Here is a 15680-nt window from a genome sequence, read left to right on the forward strand (position 1 = left end):
TATGTCATATGGATATGACATATGGTTTATGTAAAAAGTAGGCAGTGAGCAGCAGGGAATTAAAAGTGCAAGTAATGTCGTCATCTTTGGATAGATTTAAGTACTACTGAATATACGGGCATTAAAGGGGTACTCCGTTGGAAAACTTTTTTTTTTTTTTTTTTAAATCAACTGGTGCCAGAAAGTTAAACAGATTTGTAAATTACTTCTATTAAAAAATCTTCCAGTACTTATTAGCTGCTGAATACTACAGCGGAAATTATTTTCTTTTTGGAACACAGAGCTCTCTGCTGACATCATGACCACAGTGCTCTCTGCTGACATCTCTGTCCATTTTAGGAACTGTCCAGAGCAGCATATGTTTGCTATGGGGACTTTTTCCTACTCTGGACAGTTCTTAAAATGTACAGAGATGTCAGCAGGGAGTACGGTGCTTGTGATTCAGAGCTCTGTGTTCCAAAAAGAAAAAAAAAATCCTCTGTAGTATTGAGCAGCTAATAGGTACTGGAAGGATTAAGATTTCTTAATAGAAGTCATTTACAAATCATGTTTAACTTTCTGGCGCCAGTTGATTTTAAAAAAAAAATAAGTTTTCCACCGGAGTACCCCTTTAATGTATGTGCGCCAGGGTGTATTAATTTCTTCTAAGGCATCCACATTAGTGCAGTCACATCACACTTTGTATTCAGCTATATAATAGCCAAACAAGTTCTCATGTCCCAAGAGGTATTTTTGGGGGATACAGCAGATATGCAGAATTGATCTCCTCTACCAAAAGTGGGTCCTGGAAAACTGGATGGTTAATGGTGTCAGTGATGTCAATTACATGACAAGTGTTGTGAAGATTTCTTAATTTATTTAAATAGTGCCTGTATTCTGAAGACACATTATGAAACAGCTTCTGGAAATAGGGTAACCTTGTGATATCCACCCCCCTTCCATTTTCTAAAACTGATTAAAGGGGTGCTCTGCTGCTCAGCGTTTGGAACAAACTGTTCCAAACGCTGGGGCAAGCGCCGGGAGCTTATTATGTCATAGCCCCACCCCCTCATTTTGTCACGCCCCACCCCACCCCCTCAATGCAAGTCTATGGGAGGGGGTGTGACAGCCGTCACACCCCCTCCCATAGCCTTGCATTGTGGGGACGGGGCATGACATCGTGAAAGGGCGGGGCTATGACATCACGAGCTCCCGCCACCAGCTCCAGCGTTCGGAACAGTTTGTGGAGTCATCCTGTTTTTTCCTACAATCACTCTATATGACCATATTAGTGGATTGTGTACATTCCTTATTATAATGTTACTTATGTATTAGATACAGGAAAGTCACATAATAAGCTAATGCCGGAAAGAGACTTTAATATCCTCCAGAATTGCCCTCTAAATTCTAAGCGCCTATCCCTTCTGTCCCAGGTATATGTTGGCATCCTGACAATAAAGGCATAATGACATAGTTCATAAGGTTGAAAAAAGAGGAAGGCAAAAAAAAAATGCTGACATATATCTTAGCGCACTGCAGTCGGCCCATTCACTTTAATGTTGAGAAGTTAGTCAGCAAGTGCCACTTTAAGCACTTTTACTTTCATATAGCCGGACTCAATAATGTGGTCTGCTGTGCTACTGCGTCCAGCTCCACAATACATATATGTGTATGATGTGTCCTGAACGCACTTACTGCTGACTACATTTGGGCCTTTAAAGGGGTACTCCACTGGAAAAAAAAAATTCTAAATCAACTGGTGCCAGAAAGTTAAACAGATTTGTAAATTACTTCTATTTAAGAATCCAGTACTTATCAGCTGTTATATGCTCCACAGGAAGTTTTTTGTTTTTGAATTTTCTTTCTGTCTGACCACAGTGCTCTCTGCTGACACCTCTGTCCATTTTAGGAACTGTCCAGAGTAGAAGCAAATCCCCATAGCAAACCTTTCCTGCTCTGGACAGTTCCTGATATGGACAGAGGTGTCAGCAGACATCACTGTGGTCAGACAGAAAGGAAATTCAAAAAGAAAATAACTTCCTGTGGATCATACAGCAGCTGATAAGTACTGGAAGGATTAAGATTTTTAATACAAGTAATTTACAAATCTGTTAAACTTTCTGGCCAGTTGATTTATAAAAAAAAAAAAAAAAAAAAGTTTTCCAGTGGAGTACTCCTTTAATGTGCAAGGGCATGCTGCTGTGCACGTGGTATACGTTGTCATCTCTTTTTGACAGGATTCTGACATATACCTAGTCCAGAAGCAATTATCGCTGTGTGAACTCAGCCTTAATCTGCCAAATCTAATCTGCAGACAGAGTGTGTAATTTAAAAATATCACAGCACATCCTTCCTTAATTTCCTCTTTCCCTTGATCACATTTTCCAAAAGTATTCTTTATGTGTCTTAGCAGTCTAGGTATGACTCCTTGTTAAACCCCTTTTGGTTTAGCCCCACACCTCATTCCCAGCTGAAATGGAACAGATCAGTAGTAAATAAATTCCTGTGTTCTCTTTAGGGCTTCTACAAGACTATCAGAAACACATAAAAACTCCTACAGATTGCCAAAAATAATTAATATCATGGCTACCAAAGGTTAGCTAATATATAATTATGTTACAGGATTGTTATTTAAAGGGGTACTCCGCTGCTCGGCGTTTGGGACAAACTGTTCCGGACGCTGGAGCCGGTAGCTCGTGACGTCATAGCTCCGCTCCCTCGTGATGCCACGCCCCCTCAATGCAAGTCGATAGGAGGGGGCGTGACAGCCATCACGCCCCCTCCCATAGACTTGCATTGAGCGGGCGGAGCGGGATGTAATGAGGGGGCATGGCTATGACATCACAAGCTCCCGGCTCCAGCGTTCGGAAAGGGGAGTACCGCTTTAAGGAGCAGGGAACAGGAATAAAATCACTTATGCAAGCTAGCTATAGAAAATATTTATAGAAATCCAATAAACTGGCCATACCCATAAACTGGCCACATGCATAAGGTAGTAATCACCTATCTCCCCTGACCTGACAATAAACAAGTATGCCTGGCTCTATAGAGACATAGCAGGCGCTCATACACATAGGACTGTCTGTGGATCTAGCTAGAATCAGTGGGATCCACATGAATAGGGGGTTGTCCAAGTTAATATTTTGTATTTGTAAAAATATGTGGGGATAAAATTAAAAAAACACATTCTCACCTGCCACTGATCCCCTTTAATTCCATTTCGACTGTGCCGCCTATGCTGCTCATAGCTTCCTGCTCTCTATCTTAACAGCAGGCATTTCCTGCATGTTGAGACAAAGAGCAGGAAAAAATGAGCAGCAGGTTCGGCACCATCAGAGCGGCAACACTGGATGAATGGCAGCAGGTCAATACTTGTTTTTAATTATGTTCACTAACCCTAAGCACTTTTACATAGAAAAATATTGAATGCATACAGGCACCTTTGGAAATTAGCTCAATGGCAAATACCATCAAAATTGGATCCGCCAACCAATATCTTAGATCTATGACCAGTTACAAGCAGTTGTATACAAATGAGATATCTCCTGATTTCCCCATAAATATGCATGGTAAGATTAGATGGGCATGCATATTTATGTCTATACTGAGAAGGAGGTAAACTGCTGCCAGACATCTGTAGGAACAAAGGATTGTACATGCTGCAATGCAACACAACAGGCTGTCCCCATACACATCAGATTGTCAACAGATCTTGCCAGAATGAGTCAACACTTATATGATGTATATAACAATCTATAGTAGAATATTCTCTTTCAGTCTAGTCTCCTTCCTCCATAAGATCTGCCACTGGAGAGTGAAAGCAAAATAGGGGTTGGGTCTAGTCTAGGGCTCCAGCCTTCAGAAAACCTTTTTTTTCTTTTATAGCTGACAATTAAAATCTTATCCTTGTCCACAACCACTTTTAGCATTCTGTACAAGACAGAGAGTTATCTATTTAACCCTCCCTTCCCCCAACAATTTTTTACAGTAACCACCACATGATACAGTTCAGTTTAGTCCCTCCACCGCAACGCCTTTCCATGCCCTTGGCAACTACACTGCTCAAAAAAATAAAGAGAACACTAAGATAACACATCCTATATCTGAATGAATGAAGTATTCGTATGAAATACTTTTGTCTTTACATAGTTGAAGGTGCTGACAACAAAATCACACAAAAATTATCAATGGAAATCAAATGTATCAACCCATGGAGGTCTGGATATGGAGTCACACTCAAAATCAAATTGGAAAACCACACTACAGGCTGATCCAACTTTGATGTAATGTCCTTAAAACAAGTCAAAATGAGGCTCAGTAGTGTGTGTGGCCTCCATGTGCCCATATGACCTCCCTACAATGCCTGGGCATGCTCCTGATGAGGTGCGGATGGTCTCCTGAGAGATGTCCTCCCAGACCTGGACTAAAGAATCTGCCAACTCCTGGACAGTCTGTGGTGCAACGTGGCGTTGGTGGATAGAGCGAGACATGATGTCCCAGATGTGCTCAATCAGATTCAGGTCTGGGGAACGGGCGGGCCAGTCCATAGCATAGCATCAATGCTTTCCTCTTGCAGGATCTGCTGACACACTCCATTGTCTTGAATTAGGAGGAACCCAGGGCCAACCACACCAGCATAGGGTCTCACAAGGGGTCTGAGGATCTCATCTTGGTACCTAATGGCAGTCAGGCTACCTCTGGCAAGCACATGGAGGGCTGTGTGGCTCCCCAAAGAAATGCCACCCCACACCATTACTGACCCACCGTGAAACCGGTCATGCTGGAGGATGTTGCAGGCAGCAGAACGTTTTCCACGGCATCTCCAGACGTCTGTCACATGTGCTCAGTGTGAACTTGCTTTCATCTGTGATTTGCCAATCTTAGTGTTCTCTGGCAAATGCCAAATGTCCTGCACAGTGTTGGGCTGTAAGCACAACCCCCACCTGTGGACGTTGGGCCCTCATACCACTCTCATGGAGTCTGTTTCTGACTGTTTGAGTGGACACATGCACATTTGTGGCCTGCTGGAGGTAATTTTGAAGGGCTCTGGTAGTGCTCCTCCACAAAGATGGAGGTAGCGGTCCTGCTGCTGGGTTGTTGCCCTCCTATGGCTTCTCCACATCTCCTGATGTACTGGCCTGTCTCCTGGTAGCGCCTCCATGCTCTGGACACGACACCGAAAGACACAGCAAACCTTCTTTCCACAGCACGCATTGATGTGCCACCCTGGATGAGCTGCACTACCTGAGTCACTTGTGTGAGTTGTAGACTCCTTCTCATGCTACCACTAGAGTGAAAGCACCACCAGCATTCAAAAGTTACCAAAACATCAGCCAGGAAGCATAGGAACTGAGAAGTGGTCTATGGTCACCACCTGCAGAACCACTCCTTTGTTGGGGGTGTCTTGCTAATTGCCTATAGTTTCCACTTGTTATCTGTTCCATTTGCACAACAGCATGTGAAATTGATTGTCAATCAGTGTTGCTTCCTGAGTGGACAGTGTGATTTCACAGAAGTGTCATTGACTTGGAGTTACATTGTGTTGTTTAAGTGTTCCCTTTATTTTTTTGAGCAGTGTAATTTCCTGCAATAAACAAATATTCACCACTTCTTCATAGGAATGCAGGGAGAATGAGTGACCATGTGTGAATCTAATGATCAGAAAGTAGTGTGTGACTTCAATGTGATGAAACCATGGTAAAAAATGGGCTGTGGAAAGATTATGAGAGTGTAAATGATGAGATGTAAAATAATTTAATATTTCCCCTCGGCCCCCCTCCCCCAGTACATAAAAATACTCCTCCAGGGAGATTCCTCTGTTTATTTGCTTTTATCCACTTGGCTTGTTATCTAGGCCACAGCAAGATCAGTATTTTATTAGTTAACTTTGTTAGATGTATTTGTTTCGGATTATATAGGTTGTAATACCAGAAAACATGGGCATTTATAGAAGCAGTCCAGGTGGCACCATCTCACATCCACATGGGTGCCACTGATGTGCCCATGGCTCACCACAATGTTAGAAAAACTGAGGACCTGACCTTAGGGTCATGTTGTCTTTCCTTCTTTACAAACTGGTTTTGAAGGTGTAAACCTGCACAATTTTTATTCGTGCTATGAAACCCCTATCTCAAATACAATAATTTTTATAGACCACATGATCTGTCCAACGCACCATCATACACACATTTTACGTGAAAAATATCTAATTGACATAGCTCCTACTTATTCAATCAGCTTGTAACAAAAATATATTATTTACAGTAGTCATAACATTCAACCCCTCTTGTCCTTGTCTTATATCATTAATGCAAAAATATTAAGGAACATTTGCACTTAAAATCATTAAAAGAGCAGTCAATAGAAGACGATCTTGAGATGTTCCATCAAACTGCAAAAATGTTTGCTCATTTTTTACTTAGGTATATCTGTTTATGGAAACGCTAGGTGACAACTAAAAAACAGAATACAATTTTTAGTAATTTAATGGAAAATGACCACTCAAGAATTTATATCGACTGTGGATCTTTTTTTTTATTTTTTATTTATTTAGGTAGAAAGCAATTTCTTACAGTAAGTCCTATAGACTGATTTTGCCAACTAGGGCAAAGTTGATTCTACATTATACTCTATATATGTATTTTTTTAAATGTTGTAATTTGTTTGTTGTTCCAACATAATAAGGTCTAGTTAAAGTCTAAGTTTTTCCTGAAATTTATATTGCTAGTCTATATAAGAATAGGCTATCCACATGGGATTGGTAAAAGATCAACACCCGCCAATCATCAAGACGTCAATCTAAATTCCTGAAAAAACCTTCAAGCGCAGTTTTTAACAATGTATTTATAGATAAAATCTGTATAAAAAATTCAGCAACAGTTTAAATACATTGTATTCTCTTGTACTAATTCTGTATTATAATCCAGAGCTGCATTCATAATTCTGCTAGATGGTATTAGAAACAACACGTTTGTTGACAGACGGGGTATTATTTTTTTTCTAACTTTAGAATTACTGTGTACCTAGTATAAATATGACACTTCCTAGAATGCAACTCACAAAGACAAGGTCTATGCAGACATTAAAGGGGTACTCCTGTGGAAAACTTTTTTTTTAAATGAACTGGTGCCAGAAAGTTAAACAGATTTGTAAATTACTTCTATTAAAAAATCATAATCCTTTTGGTACTTTTTAGCAGCTGTATGCTACAGAGTTAATTCTTTACTTTTTGAATTTCTTTTTTGTCTTGTCCACAGTGCTCTCTGCTGACACCTCTGTCCGTGTCAGGAACTGTCCAGAGCAGCATAGGTTTACAATGGGGATTTTCTCCTGCTCTGGACAGTTCCTGATACGGCATCAGGTGTCAGCAGAGAGCACTGTGGACAAGACAAAAAAGAAATTAAAAAAATAAAGATTTTCCTCTGTAGCAAACAGCTGCTAAAAAGTACTGAAAGGATTAAGATTTTTTTTTATAGAAGTAATTTACAAATCTGTTTTACTTTCTGGCACCAGTTCATTTAAAAAAAAAAATGAACCCGGAGTACCCCTTTAAGCCAGCAAAACATACTGGGAAAATAGAGCTCTTAAACTGGCAGAATTGTGAATACAGCTCTAGACTACTGTACAGAATTGTAGCCCAAGATCAGTATTAAAGTATTGTAACATATTTACATAGTTACAAATAGTGTTTAGGGGTGGACAAAATATTTTAAAACTATATTAATAAATTTAGCATTTTAAGACCTGTCCTTTACAATATAGTAAATAGACACTGCAAAGTGATCATTTCACAAGACCTTATAAACTGCTATAGCAAGAAGTATATTACAGTTCTGTACATTCTTGCAAAACACATATATCTTCTATACAGCGATAAGGCCTTTGCATAACATCACAGGGATTCTTCAGGTGGTTCAAAATATCATTCTAAACTTATAAGTCATGGATTTCCAAAAGTTATTTTTGAAGAGCCGTGGTGACGGTTAGGATTTAGAATAAAATTTGCACGCCGTGCATACACATAAGGTCTTGTTCTTTCATTGATAAGTGGTATAGTCCATCTTAAAGCAGTTGTTGTTCTGTAAAAGTGAATCTTGTTGGGTGTGTGGAGCAACTTCCAGTTAACGGTGATAATATCCTTCTTTAGTAGTTATTTCAAGAGATCACAGCTGTTCACGTAAAGATAAACCCTATTAGATAGGATTACCAGAGCTCTTGAGTGTGGTGTGGCTGTGTCCTGCTACTGATTCCTCCCTCACAAAGACAGGACCAGAGGGTGAAAAACTGTCTCTCTGGAACCTATGTGCATTTCACCAAAGATGTCTTCCAGTGTAACTTGGAGGAGCAGTTGGGATCTGGAAATAAGGACAACAAATGTATAGCTGAGAATCCTGGCCTCTATGTCAAGCTATGCAGATATGAAAATTTGCAAACCGTTTATATGGTTTTATAGTGGCCACAGAAAGGCGCTATTCTTGTGAGAAACATTCTGGATGGGGGCCGTTTAAACAATTGTCCACTATGGTGGGAATTATGCCATTCTAAATAACGTAACTACTGCTGACTATGTGCAAGTTATAATAAGCTTTTTAATATCCTGTGCCCCATATCTTTTTATAAAAATCTTTTGAATTGGAACACCTCTACCCAAATTAATTATTATACATTAATTATGTATAATAATTACTTATTAGACCTCTTTGATAAGACCAATCTTGGTTTGAAAAGCGGTCTTCTCAAAGAAAATAATCTCTTAGCACAATATATGCTGGACTTAAAATCCATCATATGAAATCTGGCCTGGATAAGGGGATAGTCTCTGAAAGAGGTGGTCTTTTGGAGAGGCTTCACAAGAACTATACTACCAATCCTATAGTCACTACTTTTTATCTTGCCCCATGGTGAATGGTTACCAGTCCGCCACTGTCTAAACCTAAGCCAACAATATAAATGCAGGTCAACTTATTTCACTTTTCCTAAAAGAGCAAATTACCTCCAAACTGCTAAAAATTCTTTAAGGGACCCTCCTGACAAAAGCTGAAAATCCAGATTTTACTCAAACTGGTGACACCTATTCCACTTCCAATAATAAACTTACCTGTTTCTGGCCAATTTGAACATCTATGGGAATCTTTTTGCAGGTTACTGGAACATGCTTACCTCTGGCTGGCTGTACACACTATATAGTTTAAGCTGAATGCAATTTAAACTAACAGCTCTCTCTCCCAACCCTCTTGGCCTAGCCAAGGGTTGATCTGGTCTAAATGGAGAGAGGGAAGTAATCCACTTCCAGACACCTTGGACAGTGGGTCATTTCACCAACTGAATGAAAGGATTGGACAACAGAAGAGTAGGGACCCCATATGCATTAGATGATCAGCTGGTCTAGCTGGTTTGGTCGACTTTAATCTATTATATGGACAGCTTAAGTGTGCAGCCAGACCCTTATGGATATCTGGATCTGGTAGAAATCAGATAAGTATAAAGGTGGCTAAACACGTCAGACAGAAGTAAGTGGATGGTTGAATTTAGGCTTGCAGCTAACGATTATCTTTAAAATTGATTAGTTGATTATTGGTAGGATTAATCGGATAACAACCAAAAGCGGGGTTAAGGGACCAAGGAAGGGTTAACAAGAAGGCGGGAGGAAGTGGGGACCGCATTGTAATGAGTTAACAGGGGAAAAAGAGAGGGGACAGTACCTGAAGGGTTAACAGGGAGAAAAGAGAGGGAACCGCACCTGAAGAGTTAACCTAAGAGCCTCGCTGCAGGGGAGAAGGAGCAGTTCCCAGACCTTAGTGATGACCATGCTCCTGCACCAGGAATATCTGTCAGTTTCGGGCCGGACAGGGGAGCTCCTGCAATATCAGGAGCGGAGGTGCCCAGGACCCCCCAGACTGCTCCCATGATCTCCTAAAATGGACCCCCGCTCTCTGAGAGGACCAGGCACTTCATTCATTTCTAAGGGAGCACCGGAGATGCCAGAGTATAGCATTCGGGTCTTTTCATCACTCCCATAGAGAGTGGATGGGGCACTTGCCGTATGCAGTGTGTGTGCTCCTCTGAGAGTGCCAGGATCCCATTCAGGAGACCCCAGATAGGCGATAAATTGATAAGTTGTGGATAAGCGATAAGTTGTCTTTCAATGCACAACCCCTATAAGGCCGTTACATGGGTCAATGATCGAGCAAATGACCGTTCCTTGGGACACTAATTTCCAATACGGTAATTGGCCTATATAAAACTGCCAGATCAGCTGACACACATGTTGGACCCACACTGCCCATTGTGAATAGATGCATAAATGAACCAGCGATCATTTGGGCAGCCTGGCACAGGCTCAGCAAACAAGTGCCGATCAGCAAGATTGGTGATCTTTATCTGGGATATGTCTGACTTCAGGATGAGGATACTCTGTCATTGATCAGCTTAAAGTGTGAGAATGTTTGTTAATAAATTTCCCCTTATGAACAATAGTTTTGGTTGAAAACATCCGTTTACATCCACTTATCCTAGTATATATTGAGACTCTAACTTTCATAGCCATATGGGTCCCTGCAATATGAGCAAATACAGGATTAGCATTTGCCTAGAGGGTCATTTTAAAGATGACTGTAGAATTGGTGTTTAGAACATTTGTCTGATAGTTAATGTTTGTGTCTATGGTGCTAATGCAGCAAAATCTAAACGCTGCATCTTCCCCAGCATTGTGTATCATTGATTCCTTTCAGATATGTAATTTATCAGTGCAGCCAGGTATTTAATGTAATAAATACATAACACAGTAATAGTTCCACTACAGTCATCATTCCTACATTCTGTTGTACAATCGGTTGGTAATGTGACCTTGACTTGGAGCAACAGATAAATCGATTGCATCCATAATGAATAGTGCATCACACAGAGCTGACATTAACTTTCTACGTAAATGCAGTTGGGAATTCATTATTTACATCTACTTCAATAAAATAACGCTAAATAAACAAAACTTTATAGCATTATATGTTAAGTTTCCAACAGACAACGGCATAATAAGCAGAGACATAAAACTGCTGAACACATTTTAAAGGAGAATCACTATTTAAGTGCTATATTAAAGGCCCTTTATAGAAGAGGACTAATACAAAAAGTTTTCAATATTTTTTATTCAGGTACTGACGATACAGGCCTTAAAGGGGTACTCCGGCGCTAAGACATCTTATCCCCTATCCAAAGGATAGGGGATAAGATGCCTGATCGCGGGGGTCCCGCCGCTGGGGACCCCCGTGATCTTGCACACAGCACCCCGTTAGAATCAGTCCCCTGAGCACGTTCGCTCCAAGTCTGATTACTGGCGATCACAGGGGCCAGAGCATTGTGACGTCACGGCCCTGTCCCCGTGTTATGTCACGCTCCGCCCCCTGAATGCAAGCCTATGTGTTGGGGCGTGACAGGTGTGTACCCCTTTAACCCCTTAAGGACTCAGCCCATTTTGGCCTTAAGGACTCAGACAATTTAATTTTTACGTTTTCATTTTTTCCTCCTCGCCTTCTAAAAATCATAACTCTTTTATCTTTAATTTTCATCGCCAGACTAGTATGAGGGCTTGTTTTTTGCGTGACCAGTTGTCCTTTGTAATGACATCGCTCATTATATCATAAAATATATGGTGCAACCAAAAAACACTATTTTTGTGGGGAAATTAAAAAGAAAAACTAAATTTTGCTCATTTTGGAAGGTTTCGTTTTCACGCCGTACAATTTACGGTAAAAATGACGTGTTATTTATTCTGAGGGTCAATACGATTAAAATGATACCCATTATTACATACTTTTATATTATTATTGTGCTTAAAAAAAATCACAAACTTTTTAACCAAATTAGTACGTTTATAATCCCTTTATTTTGATGACCTATAACTTTTTCATTTTTCCGTATAAGCGGCGGTATGAGGGCTCATTTTTTGCGCCAAGATCTGTTCTTTTTTTTGATACCACATTTGCATGTAAAAACTTTTAATACATTTTTTATAATTTTTTAAAATAAAATGTATTAAAAAAGTAGCAATTTTGGACTTTTTTTTTCTTTTACGTTCACGCCGTTCACCGTACGGGATCATTAACATTTTATTTTAATAGATCGAACATTTACGCACGCGGCGATACCAAATATGTCTATTAAATTAATTTTTTACGCTTTTTGGGGGTAAAATAGGAAAAAACTGACGTTTTACTTTTTTATTGGGGGAGGGGATTTTTCACATTTTTTTACTTTTACTTTTACATTTTTTTACATTTTTTTTTACCCTTGAATAGTCCCCATAGGGGACTATTCATAGCAATACCATGATTGCTAATACTGATCTGTTCTATGTATAGGACATAGAACAGATCAGTGTTATCAGTCATCTTCTGCTCTGGTCTGCTCGATCTCAGACCAGAGCAGGAGACGCCGGGAGCCGGACAGAGGCAGGTGAGGGGACCTCCGTGCAGCGTTCTGAATGATCGGATCCCTGCAGCAGCGCTGCGGCCGATCAGATCATTCATTGAAATTGCGTACAGCTGCAGATGCCGGGATCTGTATTGATCCCGGCATCTGAGGGGTTAATGGCAGACGCCCGCGAGATCGCGGGCGTCGGCCATTGCCGGCGGGTCCCTGGCTCCGATCAGCAGCCAGGATCAGCCGCGCATGACACGGGCATCGCTCCGATGCCCGCGGTTATGTACAGGACGTAAATGTACGTCCTGGTGTGTTAAGTACCACCGCACCAGGACATACATTTACGTCCTGCGTCCTTAAGGGGTTAAGCCGAAAGCTTCTCTGGTCCAGTGTCCGGATGACAAAACTTCCTGTTCTTTGCATTGGCCTTGTTTAGGCTTGTCATAGGGACATCATGTGTGTCCAACTCGCTATCAAAATGAATGCCCGCTATCATGACTGGCTTGAACAGAGGCCATGTATGTTATATGGATGGTGATTTTGGTGCACACAGTATTATTATGATAACAATACATTGCCATACCACAGAACTGGAAGTGTTGACATAGGGACACTGAGGTAATGGCACTATAAGATTCACCTTTGTACCTTAGAATAATAATGATAAATTGTGGTCTTTGTAAGAGGGCCTTTTATACAACACTTGAGGTAGCTTTTATTTACTGTATATTTGCTATCTCCACTATGACTAGGACGCTGCATCTTTTAAAAGGAACCTGTAATTATAAAAATGCTATCCAATCTATTGACATCATAGTATAAAGCAGGATAAGCTGAGCAGAATAGTATATAGATTTATGGGAAAAGATTTTCTTAATTCGTTAATTGAAATCTATGCTCATTCTGGGCTTAGGAGTCCAGTGGGCGTTCCTACTCTTTGAAATCCTTCCCTAAATGAGCATACACAGTCACTGGTTAGGACTGCCCACTGGACTTCTAAGCCTAGAATAAACAGACATTTTTAGAAATAAGACTATAATAGACTGAAATAAACTGAATATTTTCTATTTCACTGCATTTCCAATGACCAAGATTCACTTTAAATTGTACTGCTCTATATTGTAAAGGAATAGATAGGATCGTGGCAATCCTTGCATTCTAAATGGGCACTCTCATTAAAATAAATTTTTGCTATTGCACTCCTTATGGTAAATAAAAAATCTTTCTAATGTACTTTGTTTAAAAAAAAGCAGAGAGCACTGTGGTCAGGCAGTAAGGAAATTATAAAAGAAAACAACTTCCTGTGGATCATAACAGCAGGTGATAAGTACTGGAAGGATTAAGATTTTTTTAATAGAAGTCATTTACATATCTGTTTAACTTTCTGATACCAGTTGATTTACAATTTTTTTTTTTCCAGTGGAGTACCCCTTTAAGCCCTTTCAAGTAGTTTGTAGTGGGTTTTCAATGTTAGGCAAGCATTTTGCTACAGTCTTAGGTAGGGATGTCCTGATATAATTTTTTTAAGACCGAATACGAGTACCGATACTTTTTCTTAAGTACTAGCCGATACCAATTACAGATACTTCTTTCAATGTCATGTGACAGGGTTTATTATTTTCCTAAAGGGTACGTCCACATGGGCAGATCCACAGCGTATTTTACGCTGCATATCTGCTGCTGAAGGACCGCTAGTGGTGCCATACGCTGCTATGAGCAGATACACTGTGATGTGCGAGTCGCAGTGCGCATACGCAGTATACTCGCACATCGCGACCACTTTCGGCATAGCTCATAGAGCAGTGGGAGCGGCCACTATGTGTGCGAGTACACTGTGCATGCGCGGCAACTCACACATCACTGTAGTGTGTCTGCTCGTAGCGGTGTATTGCCTCTCCGAGCAGGCATATAAAGTAGGGATCGACCGATTATCGGTCTGGCCGATATTATCGGCCGATATTCACGATTTTCTAAGTTATCGGTATAGGCAATTAGCTTGCCGATAATGCTGATAATGCGGGCGCTTTAAATCAATGAACTATAGTGGCTTTTGCGGTGACAGAAACCGCAGCCGCCCGCTTCTCTCCCCCTGCCTGTCCTGGGGTCCTGAGTCCAATCACTGCCGCTGCCCAATCCGCCTGCCTATCCTCTGGCCACATACTGCCGCCGCATTGCCTCCCCATCCTCTGGCCACATACCGTCGCCGCCAGTGCCCCATTGCCTCCCCATCCTCTGGCCACATGCCGTTGCCGCAGCTGCCCCATTGCCTCCCCATCCTCTGGCCACATACCGCCGCCACTGCCCCATTGCCTCCCCATCTTCAGGCCACATACCGCCGCCACCGACCCATCGCCTCCCCCATCCCCGGTGTTATAATGACCTGTTCCAGGGGTCCGCACTACTTCTGGCTCCTGCGGCATCCTGCACTGTTGCTGTGCGCTGCGCTGTGCAATGATGAGTGACGTCCTCAATGCGACGTCACCGTCAGTGCGCACAATGATAGCGGAGGATGCCACCGGAGCCAGAAGTAGCGTGGACCCCGGGAACAGGTCATTATAACACCGGGGATGGGGGAGGTGATGGGGCAGCGGCGGCAGTATGTGCCCAGAGGATGGGGGAGGCAATGGGGCGGCAGCGGCGGCAGCATGTGGCCAGAGGATGGGAGGCAATGGGGCAGCAGTGGCGACGGCATGTGGCCAGAGGATGGGGAGGCAATGGGGCAGCGGCGGCATGTGGCCAGAGGATAGGCAGGGGGATCGGGCAGCAGCAGTGGTTGGACTCAGGACCCCAGGACAGGCAGGGGGTCCTGAAATGCATGGAATATCGGCATAAGTTATCAGCTATCGGCCAGAAAGTTCGCAGAATATCAGTATCCACTGTAAAAAAAATCAATATCGGTTGGTCCCTAATCTAAAGGCAGTATGTAGCGGTCCTTCAGTGGAAGATCCGCAGCGTAAAATACTTAATGGGAAAAAGTAAATTTTTTTTTTGTCTCTTTGTTTTTATAAGAGAAAGTGCTTTTATATATATATATATATATATATATATATATATATATATATATAAAAAATGTATATATATATATATATATATATATATATATATATATATAAAATCCAAAAAGGAAGCGGCACTCCAGATTGCAAAAAGCAGTGTGTTTATTCACCCATCAAGACAATGCGACATTTCAGCCTCCAATGAGGCTTTTCTCAAGGGCTTGAGAAAGGCCTCATTGTGAGTCTGAAACGTCGCATTGACCTGATGGGTGAATAAACACACTGCTT

General features: G+C 41.4%; 1 protein-coding gene across 4 annotated transcripts in view; it reads right to left on the bottom strand.

The window, feature by feature from the left end:
* The window catches only part of GPRC5B (G protein-coupled receptor class C group 5 member B), a 99739-nt gene that overhangs the window by 29323 nt on the left and 54736 nt on the right, over positions 1-15680 (bottom strand). The window contains exon 4 of one of the 4 annotated variants that reach the window (XM_056535677.1): positions 7488-8333. The exons of the other annotated variants lie outside the window; for them this stretch is intronic. Within the exon in view, the coding sequence (XP_056391652.1) occupies positions 8289-8333 (45 nt within the window). The 3' untranslated portion in view covers positions 7488-8288. Of the gene's footprint in view, positions 1-7487; positions 8334-15680 lie in introns of those variants that run through there. 4 annotated transcript variants of the gene reach the window in all.

Source organism: Hyla sarda, chromosome 8 (assembly GCF_029499605.1).
Source record: "Hyla sarda isolate aHylSar1 chromosome 8, aHylSar1.hap1, whole genome shotgun sequence".
NCBI classification, from domain to species: Eukaryota; Metazoa; Chordata; class Amphibia; order Anura; family Hylidae; genus Hyla; species Hyla sarda.